The 22,564-nt window shown below is 37.1% G+C and overlaps 1 protein-coding gene and 1 long non-coding RNA gene across 4 annotated transcripts; one reads left to right on the plus strand and one right to left on the minus strand.

Annotated features, from left to right (window-relative positions):
- Positions 1-515: 515 nt before the first annotated feature.
- Positions 516-2,701, minus strand: LOC148690720 (uncharacterized). 3 transcript variants are annotated; one of them, XR_015956573.1, is made up of 3 exons: positions 2,158-2,701; positions 1,288-1,360; positions 516-856 (listed from the first exon to the last, which is right to left on the minus strand). It is a non-coding gene; the product is annotated as an uncharacterized LOC148690720 (long non-coding RNA). The 3 variants fall into 3 exon arrangements; XR_015956571.1 differs by lacking the exon at positions 516-856 and having other exon boundaries at positions 882-1,360; positions 2,158-2,271; positions 2,361-2,695; XR_015956572.1 differs by lacking the exon at positions 516-856 and having other exon boundaries at positions 882-1,360; positions 2,158-2,271; positions 2,397-2,694.
- A 16,626-nt stretch (positions 2,702-19,327) lies between these two features.
- Positions 19,328-22,564, plus strand: LOC137743093 (putative LRR receptor-like serine/threonine-protein kinase At4g37250). The gene is made up of 2 exons (XM_068483006.2): positions 19,328-21,322; positions 21,711-22,564. Exons 1-2 carry the CDS (start codon positions 19,588-19,590, stop codon positions 22,379-22,381), a joined length of 2,406 nt encoding a protein of 801 aa, XP_068339107.2. The 5' UTR covers positions 19,328-19,587; the 3' UTR covers positions 22,382-22,564.

Consider the following 22,564-nt stretch of genomic DNA (forward strand, 5'->3'; position numbering starts at 1 on the left):
ACACCCCATGTTTGTTAATCCCTAATATGCGAGAGAGTGATCTAGCAAGCAAAACCATGTTGCTCTTCGTCAAGAAGCCGATTTATCAAGTTAAATAACATCTCGACTGCTACTATTGTAGCATACAGCATCTTAAACAGATGCAAATTTGAAATGCATAAGTTATATTTATCTCTCCTGTTTTATATTTTTAAAAGATGTAAATATAAATTTTATTCTAATTTTTTCTCTCACTACTAGAAATTTGGCTATAAGCCACCCCTTTCATTGGCCACCAAACACCCGCTAAACTAGAGAGTGTGGCCTATGTAGAGAACTCAATTGTAACAATGGCCACCAATATTGCATTAGTGCCTTTCCTGCAGTGCCATCCTAATTCACATTGGTGGCAAGTTGCAAAATAATATTAAAAAAAAATAAAAGGATGCCCTGTGTGGGCACCCAGATTTGAATAGGAATATTTCCTTTTTTTTTTTTTTTTTTTTGGGTGAGGAAACAAATTGTAATATCCTTGATATAAGAATATACTACAAATTTGCATAACTGATCTTTTATACAATTTTGAACAAATGTTGGGACTCAGAACTTTGAAAAGTGTTTGAATCACTCTGTTTCCAAAGAGCTTAATCATGTCATACCAATCTCTCTCTAGCGATCAAACCATTGTCTCTGCAGGTAGGATGTTTGAGCTAGGTTTCTTCAAACCAGGTCAGCTTTCAAACTACTATATAGGTATATGGTACTCTAAGCAAGTAGTATCTGAGAGGACTATTGTTTGGATAGCAAATAGGGAAATACCAGTCAAAGGCGGCAGCAGCAGCCAGAACAGATGATGATGCCGCGATGGGGGTTCAAACTAAACAGCAAAAAATTAGAGAGAATTGAAGCAAAGAAATACCCAAAAAATTACATTCACATATCCCAAAACAAAATAAAAAAAAAAAAATGGAACAGAATTCTGGAAGAAGATGAACAAATCAATGCAAAACTCTGCTGCACTGAATAAAATCAAAGGCAAGTCCTAATCGCCAAATTTCTAGCGCAAAGAGCTGATCGCTAGAAAGAAATACAAAAACACATTATTACTGAAGTTTTACTTGCAGCTCATTAGCATAGGACCATGCAGATGGCTCTAGATTTTTACACAAATTTGGAGGGCACCAACCATATGCTTAAAGGAACTTTGATTTGTTAGCATAACTACCTGCTAAGCAAATCTTGAGCATATTGATAAACCAGAAATTTAAACACGTAAATGGCCAGATTGCAAGCACGAGACTTCTATACCTCAAACCGAAGGCGACGTGCTGTCTAGCAGTCCAAACCTTGATCCTTGATAAATTGAACTTCCTTCTTTGATCTAGCAATCCAAAAATAGATAAATTAGGCAGCATGTCATATCAATATAACACCTCTATACGTACACACACATACCAAAATAGCCTACATTCAAATTTGCATCATATCCTTGTTTCTAACTCTCTGGGGAATTTTCACAAACACCCAATAGGCAAGATTTGCTTCAATATAAAAGAAATCTGATTTAGTCAATGATCTCAATTGCATGTATATCTGAACGACCATGCTTGCTAGTCAGTCATGTTATAGGATGTATTTAACACTTACCAAGCGGTTCCAAAACAACATCCTACATACATATTATGTTGCCAAACTATGAATCAAGACCGAACTTTCCTACTTTGGTAATGTAATCTCCTAGTCTAGTTACGATTTGGTTCTTGTATTTTGACCTGAAAACAATTTTGGTCCCCTAGAAGTTGCTAATGGCTCCTGAATTATAACTGGAAAAACACTCAGACATAGCTATGAAAAATTAAAAATCGCGGCACCAAAGCATGAGAACAAAGAAACCAAAATAGTTAAATTTACCCTTTTATATCATACATACCATTAAAAATTTGTTTAGAGATAAAAATGGTAGTCATAGTAGAGAATCTAACCTGACCAAAGAAAGTGGATTTCCTCACTTTCTAGTGCTAATATATTTACCATGCTTGAGACTACAAAAGCTTTATAAAAGCAGTTGCTTCTTTTTTAATTTATCCATCAAAAGTATTGCAACTGCAGATCTTGGGAATTTCCAAGCAAGAGATAAAATGTGATAGTTGTGGTTAAGGAGAAAATCACCCTCTTCACCTTAATTTTTTAGAAGAACCCTCTTCACCTTAGTTTCACCCACAACCTTCCAAGGCTTCCATTCTTCTCGGCCCAGGTTGGAAACAACCTTGATTCACCTTCCTCGCCCCCAATCTTGGACATGCATACAGAAAATGGAATTAAAATTTGAAATCTAGAATCGATCCAAAAATTGAAAGTTTTTATTTTGAGAAATCACTTACACTAGGGAACATCCACGAGGAGAGGATCATTTTTACCTCTTGGTTGCGGTCCAATTTAGGCAGACTTCGCCGAAATTTGGCCGGAATACCCATGGTCACGGTTTCTTAGATCTGAAATTGAGAAAATTCGGCTATAAATTTGGAGAAACTAACTTGAGGGTTGGAAAGAGGAAGGGAAGAGGATTCTGGAGGTATAGTTTGACGCTCGTTGGTGACTAGAGGACAAAGTCGCTGCTGCATGAAAGAGAAAAGTACACGGGAGGGAGGAGAGAGAGAATGAAGGAGGAAGCGAGCGGAGGTTTTTTTTTATTTGTTTTATTGGTGTTCAATAAATTGTATTGGTGCCCAGTTAATCACAAATGCAGAAAAAAATATTTTTAAGAAATAAAGCTATTTAACAGCCACCAATCATTGGTGTCTCAATGTTGAAGGCCACCCGTATCAGTGGCATCCCACTGTAAAGCCACCAAAAAATAGTAAGAGTAGCAGCTTTATATCTATGGCCACCAATTGCAAAAAGTGCAAAAAAATGATGTGCAATGAGCATAATTCTAGTAGTGTCTCATCAATTGACGGGGGTCTACATTCTAAATATGTAAAAAAAAAAGTTATGTAATTTTATATTTTTAGGCCAAAATGATTATTTTACATTCCGTTTATTGACGAGATTTTCAACCCAACAAAAAATGTAAAATGTACCTACATTTTGCATCTCTATTAAAAATGCTATTAATTAGAGTATTAAAGTAATTAATTAAATTAAGGAGTAGGTGTTCTGAGTTAGGTCATGGGGGATGGGTTGTTGTGACTTTTTGCTCACGGGGTCGAGTCGACTACTTCACTTATCGAAGCTTGACCACTTCATTTGCATATCCCTCACTCCAATGCAATGCTTTGACCTTCAACTTCAATCTTCATGCTAAAAAGCGTAATTTATAAGTGAAAAAGCACGTGCTATTACAGCTTAGATTAGCATTTCTATTGGATTCACATTCAACTGGGTTGGTTATTAATTGCCAGGTATTGAACAAAAATAAAAAATACAAAATAAAAAAAATAAAAAATTGCCAGGTACATTCTTGCATCTTATTATTCTTAATATCTTATCATGTAATTTGGTTTGATGATCGAAACTGCTTTGTCTTTGAGTCGAACTCAGTGTTGACACAAACTAGAGTTATTATATGTTGATAGAGTGAATTTAACATTAAGAAACCATGCATGTATTTATATCGAGTTAGGTTACTTCTTATATTGTTAATTGAGTGACATGAAGTACGTTTGACACAAATGACAAACCCGAGTTATTGTATTAGGATAGGTTAACTCACGTGCCACCACGTTGTTCAATATATATTGTTCACATGTTAAGCTCAAATGAACTTACATGTGAAGAGATATATTAAGAGCGTGAAACTTAGATTAGAGAGTTAAGAGACATTTCCATGTACGAGTTAGACTACTCTACGTATTATCAATTAATTTTATAATAAAACCTCAATTCCTTTATTATATTGTTAATAAATGGATACAAGTGACTTCTGATTTTGTTAATATTTTGTAGAAATAATCTTTGAGGAATTACACCAAAATTAAATGATTTTTTATTTAAACTTTTACTATTATTAAGGACTAAGAGAAGATGGAGAGTTCAAAATTATTACAATAATTTAGGAAATGAGAAAGTTTCAAACATATAGCTCATGGGTAAAAACTCAACATCTTATTTACTAAGATATTGTATGAATAACAAAGAATGTTGTAGAATGAAAAAAAGAAAAAGTAGCATTGATATATAAAAGATCAAGGTACAAAAGGACACCATCAACAATTCTCTTTTATGTTTAATAATGTGCAAAGCATCACTCAATAGAATAATTCAAGTGCTGTTTAGTCAAATTTACTGTAAAGTAATGAGCAAGAAGTGGTTTACGATTCGACTAAAAAAGAAAAAAAGAAGTGGTTTACAAAGGCAGGCAAAGAAGCAAGGACAAAGGCAAAATCCACTGCTCAAGCATCTGAGAGTATCCTACCGCCATACTTTATGGATTGAAGTAGGATTCTCTCTCATTTTTTTTTTCTTTTCTTATTTAAACAGTTACGGTTAAATTACGTTAACAACTTATATTAATTTTTTGTACAAAAAAAAAAGGACAAGATAGAAAATATGAATGAAAGAAATGGAAGGAGATAGAAAGAGTATGGAAGAGAATCCTAATCTTTATGGATTAGGGTTTCAAAGGCTCTCTGTTAATTATTGTTAATGGAATTGTTGCGTTGTCCAATCTTGTGATTTATTTGTCCCTCTCAATCAATCAGTTTCCATACTCATCTGAAGTTTAACTGTTTTTCTTACCAAGTGATAAAGTAAATTTTTGACTCTTTTGATGAATTGCATATCATTTTTGTATGAAATGAAGCAAGAGGGTAACTGGAAGAACAAGCATCATTCTTTCTCAATGAAGGGTGAAATCAAGAAATAATTAATGGGGTTTTTTGAAATGGGTCAAAGTAACTAAAAATTGGATCTATTTCAAAAGTCAAAAGTCAATAGTCAAAAGTCACTAAAAATTAGACCTATTTCAAAAGGTAATCTATAAAATTGGACCTATTTCAAATTTTTCCATAATTAATCTTTTATCTTGGGTAGTGCTATTTACAATCCTTTTTACTTTTTACATAGTCTTTTCAACTTTCAAGAATTAGATCGAATGAATTGAAAATGATCAATGATAAAAAATTAATAAGGTGTATAAGATATAAAAATAAATGTATAAATAACGCTATCTTTTATTTTTCTCAAAGTTCAGGAACAATTTAAAATCCTTAGCTTGTAAAATATATCATTAATGTGTGTTATTGAGTTGATCATCCTCTTTCCATCGACCTCTCTTCTCACATGGCCTGCTTACACTATTTTTTTTATATACTTCTCTCTTCTTACTTTTTATTTTTTAGTAAATCGATATTTTACACTAAGGGAATAGAAAGTTTGGTTAAGCCACACAATGTGCAGCCTAGTTTGGTATCGAATTCACCATCCACAAGATTCGAACCTAAGACCTCTCACTTCAAAGTGAAGAGGAATACCACTAGACCGTAGTACTAAGTGACTTCTCTCCTTAATATCACATCACTTCTTTCCTAATTTGTTTCTCTATAATGGTCACTTAGTACTACGGTCTAGTGTTATTCATCTTCACTTGTAAGTGAGAGGTCTTAGGTTCGATTTTCGCCAAAGGCGAATTTGAACCACATTATTGTTAGCCCATTGTGATGCTAAGTCTACCCCTTCCCCTTAGTGTAGATAATATCACTTGTTAAAAATAAAAAAATAAAAATTCTCTCTCTATAATATGATTTATTGTGACATCTCGTCCCGGAAATATAGAAACGTACGTGTGAAATTACAAGTTTGCCCCTAGAGCGTTTTCGTCACATTATTGGTTGTGTGGTGTGGTGTGGCATGTTTGGAACCACACACACTCCCACCCACACTCCCTTTCTCTCTGTCTCTTTTTCCCTGTTTCTCTCTCTCTCCCCCGAGCTCCATTCCCTTTCTTCTTCTTTGAAAACGTACGGACAAACCCCAAAACCCCTCAAACCTTAACAGATCGAGGGAACCAAGTACACCATTAAGTTCGTGAGGCTGAGAGGAGTCCAGTGGTACCATTTTCAGGTAAGGACTTCGACGTTTTCACGTCGATTTTACAAGCTCCATTTTAGTCACTGTTCATGCAAGATTAATCTAGTTAGTTTTTGGACTTTTGAAGCTTGTAGATGTGTTGGTGAGGTCCCAAGGAGCTTGGGAGTGCATCGTTGGACGGAATTGGACGTCGGAACCACGAACTGTAAGTTTGGCCGAATTTTCATATTTTTGGAAAGTTTGATTTCGTTGTTTTTAGGCCCTAAAACTTGTCCAACGTGGTAGATTATGATTAGGGCTTCATTTTGGTATAAATTACGTGAAAAATAGATGAAAAACGAAGGAGAATAGTGAGTTTAAAGTTTTCCCAGTTTTCCGGTGACCAGAGTCCGGCGAGGGTAGGCCGGAGAAGAAACAGGAATATTCCGGAATTTTAACGGAATATTCCTGACGGCGTCAATTGACACCGTCAGTGTGCATGGCACATGGCCGCGCGTAGGTCCGTGCCTATTTTGGCGCATGGGGGCGCGTGAGAGGTCCAAAAATTATTTTAAAAATATGGTTGTGATCCTGAGGTTATGTAGAGCACGTTGGTATATTCAATTGTCCATTTTGAGCAATGTATGAGAAGTTAATACGAGGAATTGGTTAAGTGCTTTAAAGTTAACGTTTTTATAGCTATTTCGCATATAGGTGACACGTACCCCGAGGACGAGCGTGCACACGCGAGGCAGGGGGGCTACGACCCTTCTACATACCAGTGAGTGGGCCTTTGGTTTTCCGTATATACCTATATACTATATTTTCCCAAAACTTGAATAAATGTTTATTCGTTATGCCATGCATTACATATTCGTTTTTCGTGCATCGTTGGGTACGTTATTAGTTGCATATATTTATGCATATGCATATTGGGTGCTGTGGACGCACAGGTAAGTGCCAGGTAAGCGTTATTCACGTTTATGTTTCAGTAGTGGTTTGAGATAGTTAGAGAGCTCATAACCTGCACCCCCGGTGTTAGTGCTTCCGCCCGTGGCCAGGGCACAGTCCTTCACGTGATGTTCACCTCCCGCACCTTATGCTTACCTTGGATTCAAGGTAGGTGCACAGGCCTGTCGTACAGACCACTTTAGGTGGTTCCGACTCGTAGGTGACCCGCGATTATTCGCCCAGTCTTCACGTGATCGTAGCACTTATTTACACCCAGGCCTGTCGTACAGACCACTTTAGGTGGTTCCGACTCGTGGGCAGGTTTAGACATTGAGATTGAGATTTGAGCTCTAGATGCAGTCGTACAGGTCACGTTAGGTGACTCCGACTGCCAGATTATATGATATTGATATGTTTATACCTGGGCACTTGCATATCGTTATGAGACTTCGGCATGGCATATCATCGAGCATGATTGACATACCTTTGAGCATATTTGGCATATGTATTATGTGTATATATTTTCTGGGAAGTATACAGGTTTTACGGCGAGGGGTTAGAAAGTATTTTATAAATGGTTTTCGAAAGCTTTTGTTTTGCCCACTCACGCTTTTGTTTTGCGCCCCTCCAGGTTCTAGTTGAGTAGCAGTTCCGGTGGTTTCCCAGAGGGCCTTTCCGGCACTTCTGACAGACACCTATCATAGTAGGGTCACCTTCGGGTGTACTTTTGTCGCAACTTTTCCTTTGGGCTGCTGTAGACCTGCTCTGAATTTGTGACTCACACGCTAGCACTTGTATTAGTACATTGTATGCTAGTTGGTTTTTATTTACTCGTACTTTATATTACTACTTTATTAGCTTCCGCACGTGCACATGGCTACGTCACCCTTGTGTGACGGCCAGCACGCTCCGATCTCGGTCGGGGTGTGTCATTTATTACAATACTATTTTTTAGAGAGAGGGAGGTAGAGAGACTAGGGCAATGAAACCGGTAACATATAAGTTTTTTTTGTTTTAATCAAAAGAACTTGGTAATATGTAAGTTTCTCTCCGAAGCAAGAGTAAATAGACTTGGTGAAAAAATTATTGAGGTTGACTTATTGGGGTCAAATAATCTTGTTGTAAACAAAAGATATAAATATATACACTTGAGCTAATTAAGGTTCAAGGAAACTAGACAGAGAAAATGATTCATAGGATACTCTTCTTTATTATAACCCCTCTTTAATTAAGACTTTCGAACAAACATCCTATTTGTTTATTACGAACATCATGCATGCATAGGGTGGGTTCAATGTGGTTACCGTAAATGCTTACACTAACTACCATATTAATTTTTTTGATATGGCAAAATCAAGTACCATTATCATACCAAAATTTCGATATGACATAAAATTTGGTTTGGATGATATGATAATAGTATTGTACCAATTTGCTATTAAGTGTTGTAGTCATATTTAGAATAGGAATGTGATTGTGTAAATCCTAGTGTATGTAAGGATATTCTATGTGCCCATAGCGCCGCCACTACATACTAAAACGGGTCCTCATAAAAGAATAGGAATCTATGTTGGTTATGATTCACCATCAATTATTCGCTAGTTAGAGCCATTGACATGAGATCTCTTTAGCGCACATTTTACGGATTGTCACTTTGATGAGATCATCTTCATGTCATTAGGGGAATATAAGCATGTTAATGTTTCTGTAGAACGTTGCGAATTGTCATGGTATGCTCCCACTATGTCTCATTTAGATCCCTGCATTGCCCAATTTGAAACCGAAGTGCGTCGTATTATAAATCTTCAGAGCATCACTCAAAGCATGCCGTATGCTTTTACTGATCTAGCAAAGGTGACGAGATCACATATACCTGCTGCAAATGTACCTGCAAGGATAGACGTACCTCGAGTACACGGTAATACCTTATGGGAAGGCCGAACTGTCCCCGAGGGTGGGGCGGCAACACCTTCCACGCGGCTCGATACATTGGTGAATAGCCAATCATCTGATCCTACCCTGAAGCGTGGCAGACCCCCTGGTTTAAAGGATTCACAACCCTGAAATAGGAAAACGGCACAGACTAGTGACCCTAACCCTAGTCTGAATTCAACCATTGCTCACTCATTTATTCCAACGCATAAGGTTATTCTAGATTAAAGTGAATTTTTAGATGAGATAACCCGGCCCCCCGAGAATTGTGAGATTTCAGGCCACTACGTAGTATTGGATGAGGTTTGGAATCGGAATGAGATGATCGTCAACGATGTATTTGCGTACACAATAACTACTGACATCATGCTTAGTGATGACATTGAACCACGTTCCGTTGATGAATGCCGACATAGAATAGATTGGTCAAACTAGAAACAAACAATCCAGGTCAAACTCGATTCGCTTGCGAAATGTAAGGTGTTTGGGCTTGTAGCTCCTACTCCACCACATGTGAAGTCCGTGTGCTACAAGTGGGTTTTCATGAGGAACCGTAATGAGAAGAATGAAATAGTGCGATACAAAGTACGCCTCGTAGCATAAGGCTTCTCTCAATTCCTTGGGATTGATTACGAGGAGACGTATTCCCCCGTAATCGACGTCATAACATTCCGCTACCTTATTAGTTTGGTAGTTTCCGAAAAACTGAATATGCAGCTTATAGACGTGGTAACTGCGTATCTTTATGGGGATCTAGATACGGAAATCTACTTGAAAGTTCCAAAAGGACTTCCATTAACTGGTTCAAATAGTTATAGACCACGGAACACTCTCTATAGATTTAGGAGATCACTCTACGGATTGAAACAATTCAAGTGGATGTGGTATAACCGTCTGAGTGAATATTTAACAAGTCAGGGTTATGTGAACAACAAACTATGCCCATATGAGTTCATAAAAAAGTCACATTTTGGATTTATGATCGTTGCAGTTTATGTCGACGACATGAACCCTATCAGAACTTTCACAGTGCTTGAGGAAATTGTTGTTCACCTGAAATCAGAATTTGAGATGAAAGATCTTGGAAAAACTCGATATTGTCTCAGCCTGGAGGTCGAGCATTGTTTGGATGGAATCCTAGTACATCAATCGAACTACACCTAAAAGGTGTTGTGATGTTTTAATAAGGATAAAGCGAAGCCTTCGAGTACTTTTATGGTCATTCAGACTCTAGATGCTAAACAAGATATCTTCCGTCCCAAGGAGGATGAGGAAGAGATTTTGAAACCTGAAGTTCCATATCTAAGTGTAATTGGTGTTTTATTGTACTTAGCTCAATGCACAAGACCCAACATCTCATTCGCTGTTAATCTTTATGATAGATACAGCAATGCGCCCACATGCAAACACTGGAATGGTGTTAAAGACATTTTCCACTACCTCAAGGGTACAACGGGCTTGGGTTTGTTTTTCACCCATGAATCCTTGAAATGAGCCGCCGCCCCTCTCAATCATTAGGTTGATTCTTGCCTCGTTGGACGTTTACCAAGCAAACACTAGTTGCGACTTCTTTGAACCATGCTGAGATCCTCACACTGCATGAAGCATCGTGTGAGTGCTTTTGGTTGAGAGCAGTCATGGAACATATTCAAAGCACTAGTGGTCTTACTACTGTCGTTAACTTTCCTACGATGATCTTTGAAGACAATGCAACATGTGTTGAGCAGTTAAAGAATGGATACATCAAGGGAAACAACACCAAACTCATAACACTGAAGTTCTTTTATTCTCACCAGCAACAACAACATCGGAAATTGAAGTCAAGCAAATTCGTTCCTAGGACAACTAGGCCAATCTCTTTACCAAGTCATTACCTAAGTCTACTTTTCAGAAGCTCGTCCAAGGAATCGATATGCGTAAATTATCTGAGTTGAATTGCTTGTAGTTCTCTTATTTGGAAGTTGTGTCTAACTCACGGGAAGTATCCTGAAGCATACTCACTTGATCTTTATGTACTTTTTTTCCCTACAATTAGGAGTATTTTTCCCACTGGGTTTTTGCTATCTAACGAGGTTTTGATAAGGCACCCATCCTGGGATGATCATACTTCGTTGAATTCATTACTTTTGTCTTGTTTGACGTTTATTTTAGACATTGTGTATACTTCTCACTTTTCTCCTTAGTCTATGGGTTTTCACCTCGTTTAGATTTTACCATAACGAGGTTTTGTGAGTTTTACTACCAATGCATACTTTATTTGTATTAGAGACTTGCATTTGCCCGTTGTGCCGTCGACTTCATCAACTGTTCTACTTTATCTGCTGAAGATCTGATGCGATGTTTTGTTTGAATATTTTCACACTCAAGGGGGAGTGTTGCAGTCATATTTAGAATAGAAATGTGATTGTGTAAATCCTAGTGTATCTAGGGATATCTTGGAATATTCCCCTTAGTAGTTATTATCCTATTCGAGTTGTAATCCTATTAGGGTAAGGATTTAACCTATCATACTACTATAAATAAAGGCACAATGGGGTGATACAACACACACCTCACAATTAAATCTCTCTCTTCTCTCTTTCTCTTGCCGCCGGCCTCTCTCCCTCTCTAATCTTAAATACAGTTCAGTCAAATAGGCTTACAACATTAAGCTATTTTTTAGGGCCCAAGATGTTTTTTTGCTTATTTTTTCATTTGTTAAGCGAGTTGCCCACATATTAAAATGAACTTTAATATCATCTTTAAAATATGAAATAATCTAATATATCTATAACCTATCATTCAATATTACAGTCTAGTAATATTTCTCTTCACCGGTAAGTGAGAGGTCTTAGGTTCGAATCTCGTGGATGACGAATTCGAAACCAAATTAGGTTGCCCATTGTGTGGCTTAGCCGAACTCCCCTCCTCTTAATGTAAAATATATCGTTGTGCTATATATATATAACCTACAACCAAGACTCATCATTCATCATTATTTCACACACATTTAATTAGTTAAGCCATGCATCAAGAATAAAAGATAAATGTTAGGAATTAGTATTATGTAAATTTACATATAATTATTAAATATAATACATATATGTGTGTGTGTGTGTGTGTGTGTGTGTATGTATATGTATTTCGTACGGTAATATCGTTCATATTGGTTTTGGATATTAATAAAATACCAAATATCTTTGGTTTTGGTATAATTACAGTGTCATTACCGTTTGAAACAGAAAAAATGACACAAAATTGGTATGATGCAGTAAAAAATGGCAAAAAATTCCACCCCTGCATGGATGTGTTCAAATGTATCCATAACCCTCTAAATTGTTCAGGTCTTCTTTCCAGTGGTTGTCGTACTCGACTATCAAGAACTCAACAACTTCCAACATTTCGTTGTCTACAAAATAGAAAGTCTACAAACTCGGGCTTTTCCTTGTCTTACTCCTACCCACCGACTACACGTACACAGTTGAAAACACACGCACACTTTTACTTCTTTCCGGGTAAGATTATAAAATAAAAAGGAACTTTTATATAAGAACATCACAATTGCGGGCAGGAAGAGAAAGTAGAAACATGGTCCCGTTCATTGGGGTAAGAAAAGTAGACAGCTGTTGCGTTCGCTTTAAGTAATAAGATCAGATATATATGGAGGCCAAGGTCTAAGCCATGTTTTTTTTACCTTATAGTTAAGGTGGATATTACTCAATTTGTGGGAAGATTAATGTTCCTCACCGACTTCAAAATGGCAAGAACTTTTTCTTCTAATCGGCCGCAAATCGACATAACACGATATATGTATATAACAAAAGCATACTTGAGAATTCAAACTCACTTATAACGAAACTCAAAACTCATTTAAAATGAGACTACATAATACAGACAACTTAATCTGAATTAGAGGATTCATGACAAGACAAACAACAAACATAATCCTAATTAAGAACACCTTGCTACCATGAGGTGCCACCAAATCTAAGCATGAACGTACCATAACCATACAACTTTACCTAGAATAGGCAGACCTACCCAAAATCACCTAAACTTGAGACATCATGTCAAATGTGAAGAGAAGAACATCAACACATCATGAACCAAAAACCAGTTGATGCCTTGCCGACCCACAAGAAAATGAAAGTAAAAACTCTAGAAAAATAAGTTAAAGCATCTGAATTTGACCCCAACACATGAAATACATGGGGCAAACCACAAGAGAGAATAGAGATATGGTAGAAGGTAAGGGAGGGATTGCCACCGACTCCATAGTCAAAGGCAGGGACCAATGGCTGAAGAATGATTTTTAGAGTTTTCTCTCGCTTAGTTATTCACTAATTTTGTAATTACTTGAAATATATTTGAGATACATTTAGAAAGGTTTTGAGAAAGATGACACGCATTCGTATACAAATCAGTGCAGATGATGTAACATGAATATCTCTGGTAGTCAGTCTATTTCCTTCAGCCATCCGGTGGGAGTGAGAGGTTTGGGATATGTTTGGTGTTTCTTCCATCAATCATCCGAATTTACGCCATAAGCTATCCTTCTTCTGACACAACAATAAAATTTCACTATCATTATCGAAATTAAGCATCCATGGCTGAATTAAAGCACCCAACTCATAATTGGTGAATTCGTAGTTTCAATTCCTACTGAATGCACGCCAATGAGACCCTCCAATAAGTCTATTGGAGTTGACTCTGTTTCAATGGAATCTCATCATCCATTCTAGCTGAAACTTTACTTTGTAGGATTGCACTTCAAAAACCTTTAGAGAAAGAGATGAACTTGCATACGAATATCTTTAAGCCTTCCCTTCCACTTGATGAGAAACTTAAGGTAAGTTATTAATGTGTAATCGATCGAACACTATTTGAAAATGAAAATGGCTTTTCTGCTCAGAAATGATTGAGGCTGAAGCACACCCTAGGACCAATGTGAAATACGATATGAAACAACTCGTACGCTATAATGGGTGTTGTCCTTTACCAATCAAAACAACAAGGAATAGCAGCTTTGTATCGAGAACCAAATTTTGAGTTCAGTATGGATAAAAGATCGTCCTATTTTATACAACAGCTCTGTAGTGATGAACAATCACGTGATAAATGATAAGAGTTGTTAGCACAATTGTGCCATTAAATATAATGCATCACGGAGTCCATGGTCTTCCTTAGTGTTTTACCTTATAGGTGAAATTAATTCCTTTGTGGCATGAGTATGTTTCCCCAACATCAAAGATGACAAGAACTATGTAAAACCAAGTCACATGCTTCTAAAAAGACCTTGCGTTGTGGAGGTTTCCATCTCAAACCCACCTCTTCGTATACAATACTATTGTGCAAAGTTGGAAGTTTGAGACTAGACTCTAATTAAGGATCTAATCCACTTGATGAAGGCTAGCTAATACCAACAGAACTGAATTGATACCATATAAATCACTCTTTATTGACTTGAGCACCAAAGAGCCTTTTATGGAGGCTCCTAATTATGATTATCTTTCTTTGTCTTGCAGGGTTAATTTTGTGACATTATGATTGCTCATTGCTCTGAGCAACCTTTAATGTTGATAAATAAGTAAATTTTAAGTATAAATATAGAAATCTGTAAAAGAGTCCATCATATTTAGCTAGTAATGAACATCAAAATAAAAACAAATTGTTTTAAATAACTTGATGACTAGACAAGAGTGAATACTGATGAGATTATGAGATTTCGTTTGAGAAGAATATTTATATTTGTCTAGATGAATGAAACATTTCATTTTAATTATTTAGTGAATATGACAATTACTTGACACATATTTGTCTTCAAAAGGGCTTGAGAAGGAGAAATATATTTTCTGTTCTGGAGTGATCACAATTTTTGTTAAGTATTAGCATTGTAAGAATAATTGTCTCATTACTTGGTTGCATGTAAATTTGTCTCTCAAAAGACACTTAATTTTACGAAGTTTTAATATCTATGGTCTTTATTAGTGTATTATTATGAGCATGGGTGGATTCAGATTGGACTTTTGAAAAGTGACTTGTTTGGTATCTTTCCAAACATGCACGACCACCTTCAACAGTTTCTCTACTCTAATATAAGTTATTTGCTTTTTAACGTAAAGAAAAGAACGGGACTTGACTGCTAAAAAATCAGCAGTAGTCTCTGTTGATGATCAATCATAACTGGACATGTGCCTAAATTGTTAATTTTTTAATTCAACTTGAACACATGTTCTGTTGTGATTGGTCATTAGCAGAGGTTGCTGCTTATTTTTTGCAAGGATTGCTGCTGATTTTTTCAATTTCCTAAAGAAAAAGATCAATGCTTTTGAGCTTTTCGACCCATTTTATTCTTTGTATGTAAGGTGATGGATCTTAAAGTTTAAGGAGCAAAAAGGAGCTATTATATATATATTATATAAAATCCCTAATCTGAAAGCAGGCATTTTACACTTTAAATCTGGGATTAATTAATTAATTAATTAATATGATACGGATCACCTACTCTAATTTGTTGATTAATATTTTTTTCGTAAAAAGCCAAAGTGGTCAGTAAATGAAGCTGTCCTCATAGTTAACAATTTTAAGGCTGATTTGGTATTACTAAAATTATTTTAAAGGTAGCTTTTAGAAAAAGTTGGGGTTAAATTTGTGTTTGGTAAATAAAAAAAATGATTTTTGTCTAAATCATGGGTCCAAAACAACATTATCCCAAACTAGCCCTTAGATGGGGATAAAACAGATTAAAAAAGAAAAAAGAAAAATGCTTGGCTCCTCCATGACGTGGAGGAACTTCTCTTTAAAACACGGTATTGCCAATTTGCAAAATTTCGTGCTAATAATCGGAACTGTTCATGTTATAAACCAATTTGTAATGAGCATCTCAACAAAAAATCAATTACAACCAAGGTCGTTTAATCAATCAACTATAGCAAACAACTAAATAGTTCATAATAATTTTATCGAATTTGACCATTTGTTTGTATACAGTTGGAAGACTAAATGTTGAGAGACCACATCAAGAAAATGAGGGATATTTCATGTGCTTATAAGTAATTGAGATATTCCCCATATTGCCAATTGGTTTTATGGTGGAACCTCAATTTCTTCATGAAATCAGAGCAAGTTGTCTCTTGTGGAAAACTCACCAGCCACACGTCTAATGTCTCCATGCACCCAATTTGTGTTGTCCACATATATGTTAGGCTTGAAACTTCACCACACGTGAGGGGGCGTGATGAGAGTACGAATCCCATATCGGAAATATGAGGGACTTTGCATGTGCTTATAAGTACTTGGGCTACTCTTCATATTGCAAATTAGTTTTATGATGGAACCTCAACTTTCTTCAACTTCTATTTAAACACTAAACGATCTCATGTTTTATTGTCTTTTAGTAGAAATGATCTTTACATCTTATTTATAATATAAAACTATGAATTGTCTGATCATAACTATGAAGTTTCGTTAATGAATCACAAAGTATTTTGAGAAGGAATTTTACCTCATAATTTGAGGAGCCAAGTTAATCCAAAAAAGATTAAATGGTGATGGCTGAGATTAATCAATGCATCTGCATGGTAGAGATTAAGTAAAGATTAATTAGCTTTTGGATTTATACTTGATTGAAGTAACTTATTTAGTGCAGTGGAGGACCAAAACGCAGACCCAAACATAGCTTGATGCCATCACAATTATAAATTCCATGCCAAATTTACAGCTTTGTTTTGGTATTTCAGAAAGGTTGTTCCAAAAAGAGACGTGGTGGTCCTGCTAAGCGTCTTGATCATTAAAATGTGGACAACTTGGGTCCCAAAAGCTGAATTATATAGAATGAATTTATTATTACTGCAACATTTTGATTCAGTAATACAATGTTATGAGTAAGTTTATGTCCCTATGACATTGTATGTTAAACCAGAATACCACGTGATGAAAAAACCATTCTAATACAATTTGTTCTCGTCAAGGAGTCTCGACGCTTGAGCAACATCAGAAAAGTTTTTATATACAATCGAAAATAAAATTTCATCATGAGAGATGTAGATAGAAGGCGAGATATTCTCCAAGTTAACAACAAAATCTCTCCCCTACAATACCCTATATATTGTAACTATGTTGATAAATAAATGTGGATGGTTTATTACCCTTGATAATGCTGAATTATGAGAAACCTATGCACCTTTGTACCCTCCATACATGTCTAGGAGATCCTCATTTGATATACTTAGCTACCGGTCAAAATTGTAACCAAAACTTCTCAATCCAATAATTATGCTTGTGATGGGATGACACTTGATCACTATACACTGAAAATTGAAAAAAGAATCACACAATTATTGGTGTATAGCCGACGTTTTTATGTTAAGTTTTCGTACAAGTTGATAAGAACCATTGTTCGTGGTGAATTTAGTACCTATATTTTAGAGCCCGACCAAATATTTTGACTTTTTGTAGAAGTATGAGAATTGTTACCCACACTGAATTTCGTACATTTTATTTTAGAATTCAACTTAATACGTCAAGTTTTTGTATTTTATATTGCAGAATTCGGCTCAATGCGTTGAGTTTTCTTATTATTAAGTATGGAAGAGAATCGTTACTCAAAGTGAATTTGTACCTTATATATATGAATTTAGCTCATCGTGTGATTTTTCATTAGCATGTATGAGATTCTTCCTCATCATAAATTATATGCATTATATTTCACACATTAATTCTGTATGTTACATTTTAGGGCTCTTAACCGCTCAATGCAAGATAGAATGTAGAGTGAGATGGTGCAAAAGTTTATGTGCCGCATTTATAGGAGAAATTTTTCATTGTGCTTGTAATACAAGTAGTACACCACATGTTATTATATAAGACTATCTCCAAATGAGATGTCAAAAATACCACATAAACCGAGATGTCAAAGCTGACCTGGAAAAAAAAGCTAAGAGCATCTCCAACGGAGATGTCAAAAGATGAATGTCAAATGTTAATTTGATGGCTGATGTGGTAATGTCAAATTTTCTTTTTTCCCGACCAGTACGTTTTTTTGTTATAAATGATATTTGTAGAATCCATTTTAAAGAAGAAAAAAAATCAATTAAAATAAGTTTTCAAGATCTATAATTGATGCATTAATGAGATCCATACAATAAAATAGTTAAAAATTATTTGATATCACATTTTCTCATATGTCAAATTTGACATATAAAAACTCATATGTCAATCCACATAGGATTGACATATCGGTTGGAGCTTTCTCCTATCTTCAAATTTGATTACATAGTATTCTACTTAGGATTTGACATCTCATTTGGAGATGGTCTATGTTGACATGACAAACAGATATCAAATTTGAAGCAGCCTTCAAATATGGTTTTTGTTATTTCCAAAAGCATTCCACTTGCTTTACCTTAAATGCTAGCATCCTTAAGTATTATTTTATTATTTTTAAACAGCTTAAATGTCAAAATGGTCCATGTGTTATAGTCTTATGGCCAATTTAGTCCTCATGTTTTCGATTTAGCTAATTTAGTCCTCGTGTTTGTCTATGTTAGTCAATTAAGGACATTTCATTCATATTCTTTTAAAAAATTCATAAGAAAAGTTACATGAGATATAATTATCCTTTCTCTTTACAGAAAAATGAAAATCAATGAGAAATAACACATATAAGAGATAAACTTTTCAATCTGAAAAATGATTAAGGTTGTGACATAGAAAAGAGAGGAGTAATGTTAGGGAGGAGGTCGGGAAGTTGTGGGGGAGAATTTTTTTTTTTTTAATTTAAAATTTTATTTCATTTTTAATATTTTAAATCAAATAAATAAGTTTATACTAATTTATAATTTTTTTTTTTTATACAGAAATTAGATGGAAATGTTCCTAATTGACTAACAAAGATAAACATATAGACTAAATTGACCTAATGACTAAAACACATGAACCATTTTAACATTTAAGCCTTTTTAAACCAACAACCCAAATTTTATTATTTTTGTTTAAAAAAAAAACATAAATGAAAAACAAAATTTTGGCATATCGGATAGAAGGAAAATATTAACAATATGTCAAATTGTCAGGTCAGCCATCAAATTAAAATTTGATGTTTTGAATTTGACATCTGATTTAGAGATGCTCTAAGTGGTGAGAAACTTTATTTTTTATTTTATTAATTTTTTAACACAAAAAATTTTACTATTTATATAAAAACACATAATATACTATCTTATATTCTAGTCACATGTCATTTGGGAGATTTAGGTGACTAAGCCTATTTCACTCGAACGTTAAACTGGCAGCAGCAATCCTATATAAGAATCCCCAAAAACCCTAAATAAAATAAGAGCAAATGGTTTTGTAAAGTCAATCTAACAGGAGAAAAGCTTTTGTAACTCCCCAAACTCCACCTACGTGTCACGTACCAAAAGATGCCATTCACTGCGCCTCCATTATTATTATTTTTTTCTCTTGGATTTCTATTTCTTTTGTTTCTTAAATGTTGAGCATCTCAGGGAGATGAGGCAATAATCCAAACGGTGAAAGGATTTAATCACCATTTGCAACAGCTGAACAGCTGAAGCAGATTATCAGCTGTTGCGAAAAACACAGAGCATATTGGTACCAATCTTGTGAACTGTTCATCCCAACGCCCACTTTTTCCCCATAATATTTAACAACTCCTCCCTCTCACATGGCCGCACTTTTCCCATAAATTATTAAATCTCGCTCCTCTCTCTTTCTCTCTCTATGCTCTATCTATCTGTGTTTTCTAGAGAGAGAAATGTGGGATTCCAGTGCAGAAACATCATGAGCTCCCAAAGCCTCCATTTTTTACCATGCTTTCTTCTTCTTCTTCTCTCGGTCCAATCTTCTGCTCTCGACAGAGATGGACTTATCTTACTTTCTTTCAAGTTCTCTATCCTCCGAGACCCTCAGTCCGTTCTTGCAACCTGGAACTCGTACGACGAGACGCCGTGTTCATGGAGAGGCGTCGTTTGCGCGGCGCCGCCGACACTATCGTCGGAAAACTACCCAAGAGTCGTAGGTTTGAATCTTCCCAACTCTCAGCTTCTGGGTTCCATCCCTGCCAACCTTGGCATGATCGAACACCTTCAAAGTCTCGATCTTTCCAACAATTCCCTCAACGGGTCGCTCCCACAGTCGCTCTTCAACGCCACGAAGCTTCGGGTTCTTGATTTGTCGTACAATTTAATCTCCGGCGAGTTGCCGGACGCGGTGTCGCAGCTCACCAACCTCCAGAGTCTCAACCTCTCCGACAATGCCTTGGCGGGAAAATTGCCCATCAATCTGTCTTCACTGCCCTCTCTAACGATCATTTCTTTGAAGAATAATCATTTCTCCGGCGGCCTTCCCAGTGGGTTCGAATCCGTTCAGGTTTTGGATCTGTCTTCGAATCTGATCAACGGCTCCCTGCCGTCTGATTTCGGCGGCAAAAGTCTGAGTTACTTAAACGTCTCCCACAACGGAATTTCCGGGAAAATCCCACCGCAGTTTTCCGAGAGAATTCCAGGTAACGCCAAAACCGACCTATCTGTCAACAATCTCACCGGCGAACTCCCGGAATCTCAGGTGTTCTTGAACCAAGAAACTGGGTCTTTTACCGGCAATCCTGATCTGTGTGGCCCACCGACCAAGAACCCATGTCCGATTCCTTCTTCTCCTTCCTCTCCTTCCTCTTCACCCAATGCTTCGTCTCCGAATTCTCCTCCGGCAATTGCTGCAATTCCCAGGAACCCAGAAGCCGTTTCGCCTATGTCTGCAAATGAGCATTCGCAGCAGAGCCAGACCGGGCTCAGACCGGCCGTCATTGTCGGAATTGTAGCCGGCGACATAGCCGGAATCGGAATCCTCGTGCTGATTTTCCTGTACATTTACAGATTGAAGAGGAAGAAGAGAACCAAGGCCGAGATCACAGCAACGCTGAAGAAAGAAGCTAATACGAATTCAACGCCGGTAGTCAACGACTGGTCGTCTTCCTCGTCAGAATCGAAAGGGTTCACCAGATGGTCGTGCTTGAGAAAGCGAGGCGAAGACGAAGACAGCTCCGACACGACAGCCTCCGACTCCGAAGAACATCAGACGGAGCAGAATCCCCAAAAGAGTCACGAAATCAAACGGCAGCAAGAGCAGGAGCAGAGCAAAGGCGGGACCTTGGTCACCGTCGATGGCGAAAAGGAGCTAGAACTGGAGACACTGCTCAAAGCCTCGGCGTACATTCTGGGCGCCACCGGTTCGAGCATAATGTACAAGGCAGTGCTTGAAGACGGAAGCTCGTTGGCAGTTCGGAGGATCGGGGAGCAGAGTGTGGACCGGTTCAAGGATTTCGAGAACCAAATCAAGCTCGTGGCCAAATTGGTTCACCCGAACCTGGTTCGAATTCGTGGATTCTATTGGGGGGTTGATGAGAAGCTCATCATCTATGATTTCGTCCCAAATGGCAGCCTCGCAAACGCTCGTTACAGTGAGTTCTCTCTGTCCCTCTCTGTTTTTCCTCTGGTATTTGTGTATGCGCATGTTAGTGCAATTGTATCGGGTTTTGCTAACATGCTCTGAAAACCGACCATGACGGTGTGGCGGTCACACTAAAATACTTCTCCTCGACGGTGAAGTAGGTCAAACTGAACATTTGTTAACGCTTCAGGTCAACCGTTACGTACCCCACAAGTCTTGCGATAGCGATGGTCACACACAATAATTCAACTTACATGATAATATAGCCACTTGTTTGCTTCTATGGTCACGCTATTGTTTTGTTTCTGTCACCTGTCTCTAAATTTTGTCTAATAAGTGACAATGTGAGTGAGATTTTTTTTCCAAATTTGGTACTAATTGTGTCCTAAAAATTTCAGGGAAGGTGGGCTCATCGCCTTGTCATCTACCGTGGGAAGCGAGGCTCAAGATAGCGAAAGGGGTTGCCCGTGGGCTCGCGTACCTCCACGAGAAGAAGCACGTCCATGGGAACCTCAAGCCTACCAACATTCTCCTAGATGCGGACATGGAGCCCCGGATTGGTGATTTTGGACTCGAGAGACTTTTGTCCGGCGACACAAGTTACAAAATGGGTAGCTCGACAAGAAATTTTGGAAGCAAGAGATCAATGACTTCGCGGGATGGCTTTCAGGACTTCGGACTAGGACCTAGTCCAGGTCCAAGTCCGAGTCCTAGCTCCATGGGCACATCGCCTTATCATTGCCCCGAGTCGCTTCGGAGCCTAAAGCCCAACCCAAAGTGGGATGTGTACTCATTTGGGGTGATATTGCTTGAGCTGCTAACCGGGAAAGTTGTGGTTGTGGATGAGGCAGGGCTTGGAGTCGATGATAGCTGCAAGGCCTTCAGGATGGCAGATATGGCAATTAGAGGTGAATTGGAGGGCAAAGAGGAGGCCTTGTTGTCCTTGTTCAAGTTAGGGTACAATTGTGCGTCGCCTGTCCCACAAAAGAGACCAACAATGAAAGAAGCCCTACAAGTCCTGGGGAAATTCCCATCTTCTCCTTCATCATCATATTATTGTGCCCCTTAAGTTGTAGAGAGAGATGTATGTATGATTGACCAATAATTTTTTGTTTTATTTTATTTTATTTTTCAGTATGAATCCATCTGTTTATGAGATTATTGGATTGGTGCTTGTAGTAGGTTTAAGTGTTGATTAGCTAATAATTAATCTTCATTAGTCAATAAGATGCACCTTGAAATTGTTGGCCAA

Source organism: Pyrus communis, chromosome 15 (assembly GCF_041283825.1).
Source record: "Pyrus communis isolate YQ-2024b chromosome 15, ASM4128382v1, whole genome shotgun sequence".
Classification (NCBI taxonomy): Eukaryota; Viridiplantae; Streptophyta; class Magnoliopsida; order Rosales; family Rosaceae; genus Pyrus; species Pyrus communis.